This window comes from Salvia splendens, chromosome 3 (genome assembly GCF_004379255.2).
Source record: "Salvia splendens isolate huo1 chromosome 3, SspV2, whole genome shotgun sequence".
Lineage (NCBI taxonomy): Eukaryota > Viridiplantae > Streptophyta > Magnoliopsida > Lamiales > Lamiaceae > Salvia > Salvia splendens.
In genome coordinates this window covers 15,600,797-15,607,161 of record NC_056034.1, presented here as the reverse complement: position 1 = coordinate 15,607,161, position 6,365 = coordinate 15,600,797, and the positions used below count along the sequence as shown (strand labels likewise).

General features: G+C 37.5%; 1 protein-coding gene across 1 annotated transcript; it reads left to right on the top strand.

The window, feature by feature from the left end:
• Positions 1 to 1,268: 1,268 nt before the first annotated feature.
• On the top strand, positions 1,269 to 3,581 carry LOC121796649 (WEB family protein At5g55860-like). The gene is made up of 2 exons (XM_042195456.1): positions 1,269 to 1,319; positions 2,568 to 3,581. Exons 1-2 carry the CDS (start codon positions 1,269 to 1,271, stop codon positions 3,579 to 3,581), a joined length of 1,065 nt encoding a protein of 354 aa, XP_042051390.1.
• Positions 3,582 to 6,365: the final 2,784 nt, after the last annotated feature.

Sequence of the window (6,365 nt, the reverse complement as noted above, 5' to 3'; positions counted from 1 at the left end):
TAAATTAGCCAATTATAATTTCAACATAAATTTTTTAACATGGATCAACTATAAAGTAACACACATGGATCAATTATAATTAGCCAATATGGAAAGCTCTTTTTTTCAAAAGCCAAGTTTGTGAGAGACGCATAAGACTCATGCATGAGCATGATGCGCCTTTCATACAGACCCATGAGGCTCATGCGTCTTTCACTTGAATAGAATCGGGAGTCAGAAGCAATAGAAGAACAAGCAGATGAAAGACGCAAGCATGAGGCTCATGCATCTCTCATAAACTTGGATTTTTTAAAAAAGAGCTTCCCAGATCAGGAAGCCCAATGGTAGAATGCTCCCAAAGTAGTATTTCGCCTATAATTTGGCTGTCTGAAGCATTCTTTAGTAGTAGTTTAAAACATTTTATGATTTTTATCAAGTTTTCCTAGAGTAACAAGGCAGAATAACTCAATTAATATCTGAACTACTGTAATTTTGAATTTTAGGTAGATCTTTTCTAGGAAACAAAGTTAAAGCAATTGTTAGTTAGATAAGTAATGATGTATGTAACGGATAGAAAAATTCATCCTCGTCTGGTTAGAAAGGGTTTCTGAACTTCTTATAAAGTTATAAACAGGTCATTTAACGAAGAGCTCTAACACAGAGTTGGAACGATAGAAAATTCATTGAGCAGGGTTCAGGTTCAGGGTGACATCATGCAAGTAAACAAGGCACAAAAGAAGTAGCAGTAGAGAGTAAGTATACCAGATATCCTCTAGTTGATGTAGAAACAAAATTGCATATTCAATGTTTTATTCAGAGAAAAATCGATAAGTGCCTACTCCTCTAATGTCTAGAGCCTCCAACTCCAACTGATTGTCTAAGAGCTACCTTATCGTTAGTTAAGTAAATTGTCATAGCTTCAGTTTTTGGAATTCGATAAAGGATAAATAATGGGATTTACAAAGCCAGGTACCTTATTAACCATGAGGCAGAAATGATGAAACTCACTGGCGCGCGCTGATAATGGGATGTTTCAGAAGGCTCTCATACAAATCTGTGTTGCATGCTATTGACTTTTGAACATGTTAAATTGTGATTAAACACACAAGAAGCCATCAAAAGTGGCTTGGACATGGGCTTGTAATCTCTGTCTGATTTACCTATATATTTACGATATATGTAAAGCTTAGTTGGCATGAAGTTGCTAGTATTATCAGCCTGTCAAAGGAATACTTGATGGTCTATAATAAAGGAATACTGAAATGGTAAGAGGAAAACAAGAATGTTAGATGAGGAAATTGATGCTGGTTTTTCCTGCTTGTTGGAGGAAAAAGGAACAGGTAATTGTATTTCAGTGAATTCATCCAACTCTGGCTTTACTTTGCTGTTTTTAAGAGATTCTGTTTGCAGCATAATCTTGTCTATTCAGTACATTTATAAAATATTTGTATCAAGTCTAGAGAATGACAACTTTTCGATTGATTCCAAGTGTGGCTTCTTGTTTTTGTTAGAAACAGATTAATATTCAATAGAGGAAGTAAAAAGTGATACTGCACGAATCCTCAGCAAAGCCAGGAGGAGAAACAGAAAATATTGCAACACCATTATCATGAATTGAAGGTATTCCGTTGCTATTAGACAGTTTTCATTTTGAGCTCCTAAAATTATCCATTGCAAAAAGAAACTCTAATACTACTAACTCAATTACTAAAGTGATTTCCTCAACATGTCATTTTGTGGAGCCATTAACTGAAATTTGCGCCTCATTTTGTGCTAGTGTGGTTGTTTAGTGTTGAAGGAGCACAGATAATATCGTTAGAGTCCAAGATATTTCTGACATGTCATTTTGAGTTGGTTTGTATCAGGTTGACCTAATAATGACATGAACTCTGACAACCACACGAAATGATCCAAATCTGTTGATGAGGACATAAAACATAATCCAAATTCTAATTAATAAATTAAATTTTTTTTTAAAAGGAATAAATTTTTTTTATTAACAGGTTATATGTACCCAACCTAGGTCTATCGAGTCTTATTCGGTCGGCCCAACAAGGATTTTGTTGGAATAAGGAAATTAATTAATTGGAGAACAAGAAGGCAAGGGATGAAGATATGACAAGAATAAAGAAGGAAATCAATGAAGATTATGGAAAATCAAATAAAAAGTATATTAGTATAATTAGAATATATTTTCCATGTTTAGCTAGAATTAGAGTCTATATATAGTTGTGTAACCATGGAGAGGATAGAATTCAAGTCATTCACAATGTAGTCTTTAAAGTTCTCCCCGTCTTTTACTTTCCGCAATAATATTTTATTTTCCGCATTTTATTTTTCAACATGGTATCAGAGCAGGTTCGATCATAGGGATCGATCACTGTCTCTATAAAAAAAAATCCAAAAAACCCTAAACAAACCTTCATCATCGTCACTTTCCAAAAACCAGCCAAAACAAGCCAAAACCCTAGCCTTCTCCGATTCAACTCTCCCTTGCACTTACCCCAACCACTGTAAATGGTGGCACCAGCACCGTCTCAATCCGTCAAAGATGCTGTCAACTTATTTGGTGAAGGTGTTTTTTTCAGGCCAAGCCAAAGGTACAATCTGCAGAACGAGTTTTTGTAAAAGAGACGCAGCTTCACCTGGCCCAAAAGGAGTTAAATAAGCTGAAGGAACAGTTGAAAAATGCCGAGACTACTAAAGTTGATGCTCTTTCAGAGCTTGAAAAAGCCAAACAGACTGTTGAGGATTTGAGCCAGAAGTTAAGAGTCATTAATGAATCAAAAGATTCAGCAATTAAATCTACAGAAGCTGCTAAGCATCAGGCAAACCAACTTGCAGAAGCCAACAACAATGTTTTGGAAGGAGTAAATGGACATTCAAACGGTGATGTTGAAACTGACAAAGTGCAGTATTTGAATGCTGTTGCTGAACTTAATGCTGCTAAACAGGAAGTAAGGAAAATTCGTCTGGAATATGATGCGTCTTTAGAAGAAAAGGAGAAAGCGGCAAAGCAAGCTGTTGTAGCTGATACTGCTGCCAAAGCAAACATGGAGAGAGTTGGTAAACTGTCTGCGGAAAGCGCTAGTGTGCATGAGTCGATTCAGCAAGTAAAGTTGGCACACATGCAAGCAAAGGAAGATGAAACGAAGATCTGTGCCGACAAGGAGAAACAGAAGCAATTATATAAAGATAGAATTGAAGGTTCAGTGAAGAGACTGGTTGCTTTGAAAAAAGATGTAGACCCTGAAGTCGCAAGAAATTTGGAGTCCGAGTTGAATGGAACCTTGTCTGAAATCGAATCTTTACGAAAGGAGATGGAGAATACAAGGGTCTCTGATCTTGGTTCTGTCAAGGCTATCACTGTAGAGTTGATTGGTGCGAAGGAATCATTAGACAAAGCAGCCGAAGAATTATCCGGCCGAGGGGGAGAGGTTAGCCCCAACCGCATAATTATTCGAGATGATTGGAGTAGCGCCTATGCCAGAGAAGAGAAGATAGCTTCAGGCAGATATGGTTCGGAGAAGAAGAAGCAACCGAGAAAGGAGAAAATTGTCGAGGAGGTGGCAGCCGTGAGAGGCTGCGAACTCATGTTATGATGGATGAAGCGTTTGGCCGAGGGGGAGATATCAGCCACTGCCAAACGATTCAATCTCCGAATTAAGGAGAAAATTGTTGAGGACGAAGGCAGAGCAGCCAACGTCTGGGTGCCGAGGGGGAGAGAGATACTGTCGCCATACAGCCGCTGTGAAGAGTTGATGGGAATGGGATGGCGTCGAGAGGACGTTGAGAACCTGTTGCCAAAAGACGATGTTAAAGGAACTGCCACGGGAAAAGCCAAAGCCAACGGGAGAAGATCTAGAGATGGGGGATGCACAATGGCCGCGAAGCGTCGAAGAATCAGAAACCGGATTGAAGGAGTGACGGGAGAATTCTCACCGTCGGGAGAGAACAGACTTTGGATGGACGACCAAAGTATTGTCTGAGAAGAATTCTCACCACGGAGTTCGTCAATAACTCGGTGGAGGTGGCATGGTTTGAGAGTATGTCACCGGGGAAAAAACCCATGAAGAAACATAAAGGAGACTGATGGTTTCACGTCTTATTTTTTAGAGAAGTAAATTTGGGCCATGTGGTTATTAGGCTCAAGAAAGAAAAGAAATGAAAATAATGGACTCATAGTTTGAGTTTGGAATGGACCGAGAATGGTCTGAATTGGCTCCTAGACAAGAGCAAAAACTGTCTAGATTAGCTCCTCGACAAGAGTCAAAACTGTCTGATTTAGCTCCTCGACATGAGTCAAAACTGTCAGAACTAGCTCCTCGACAAGAGTCAAAACTGTCAGAATTAGCTCCTCGACAAGAGTCAAAACTGTTAGAATTAGCTCCTGGATACGAGCTAAAACTGTCTGATGGCTCCTTGATATGAGTTAAAACTGTCTAAGATGGCTCTTAGATACGAGATAAAACTATCTAAGTTGACTCCTTGATATGAGTTAAAACTATCTAAGATGGCTCCTAGATACGAGCAAAAACTATCTAAGATAGCTCCTAAATATGAGTAAAAACTGTTTAGACAAGCTCCTTGACACGAGTTAAAACTGCCAACAGAAAATTGAAGAGCTCCTTGACACGAGTTAAAATCGTCAACAGAAAATTGAAGAACTCATTGAAACGAGTCTAAACTTTCAATGATGAATTGAAGAAGCTCTATGATACGAGCATAAACTGTCAATGGAAATTAAAGAACTCTTAAATACGAGTATAAACTATATATCAAACTAAAGATCGTGCAAGTTAAGTGCCGAAAAAGTCGACACTCAACTTGAGGGGGAGTGTTGGAATAAGGAAATTAATTAATTGGAGAACAAGAAGGCAAGGGATGAAGATATGGCAAGAATAAAGAAGGAAATCAATGAAGATTATGGAAAATCAAATAAAAAGGATATTAGTATAATTAGAATATATTTTCCATGTTTAGCTAGAATTAGAGTCCATATATAGTTGTGTAACCATGGAGAGAATAGAATTCAAGTCATTCACAATGTAGTCTTTAAAGTTCTCCCCGTCTTTTACTTTCCGCAATAATATTTTATTTTCTGCATTTTATTTTTCAACAGATTTGAATATGAATACTTGACATTGACCCTAGTTTGATCTTTTCTTCAATGATAACAAATGCCCCCGGTGAACTCAAATCATTAATCGCGTACAAAAAGTTATTTGTCAAATCTTAGAGTAATGGCATAGTTTTCAATTCATCAAAGAATTGATTCTTTCAACTCTGATTTAATGATATCCCTTGCTAAGATAATAGAGCAAATGTGCCCTGAGAATTGAGAAACATTCTGTCACACACACACACACACACGTTGTGATTTTATTTTCTGGAAAAGCACAATTCTTTCCTATCTACGATACTAGTATTTGAATATAGGCAAGTCAAATGAATGTTGCAAATGCCACGTCCATGTTATAATTAGGCTAGATCGTGACCTTGGCCTCTTTTTTTGCAGCTTCTGCAATGTGCAGTAAATATGGGAACACATCTGACTTTGATACAAAGTCATTGTTACCTGGGATGTGGTAAATTAATAGTAGTAATTTATAGAGTATCATATTCATGGGTCTTATTGACACTGATAATTCTAGAACGCACTTGGTTTTCTCCCACTCCAATCGATCACAGCATGCATTTGTCCGACTTTATATTGAAGACTTATATATATATGTATACACACATTAATTTAGGTCTTTGAGTTCAATGATTAAGCTTAACCTATTCTGTAATACTATATTCCATCTCGGACTATACTAAATTATTATTCATTACAATCCCATTTTTGTATCATTCTAAAAGGAAGGAAAATCTTGTCTTAGAATTTTGATCAAATGATTCGTTTGCAAATACGCTCGGGGACCACATGTTTGTCATATCTATATATGCTTATTTCTTTCTTGTTACCAAATATTGTTCAAATAAAAGAATACAGGTTGACCCATTTATTATCATCAATTATTATTATTATTATTATTATTATTATTATTATTATTATTATTATTATTATTATTATTATTATTATTATATCATCATATAAGGTTGCAGACTAGTTTTTTAGGAACACCCTACCACATTGAAGTTATATAAGTATATGATAGGCCGCCCGATGCCTCGGGCGCGCCATCATCCGCCCACTGTGGGTGTGCGGACGATGCCCGATGCATCGTCCGCACCCTATAGATCGTCCGCAGACGATACGCCGATGATAGGGCATCGTCCGTCCCATCGTCCGCCCATTGTGGGCGACGCGGATGATGGCGCGGGCGATGCAACGCGTTGTCATTTTTTTTTCTTCGATTTTTTGTCTATTTAAACCTCGTTTA

Bases quoted from the DNA above. Each gene is read 5' to 3' on its own strand.
- LOC121796649 (XM_042195456.1), top strand. From the start codon at position 1,269: ATGAGGAAATTGATGCTGGTTTTTCCTGCTTGTTGGAGGAAAAAGGAA. The intron at 1,320-2,567 runs GTAATTGTATTT...TGTTTTTTTCAG, and splicing joins GTTGGAGGAAAAAGGAACAG to GCCAAGCCAAAGGTACAATC.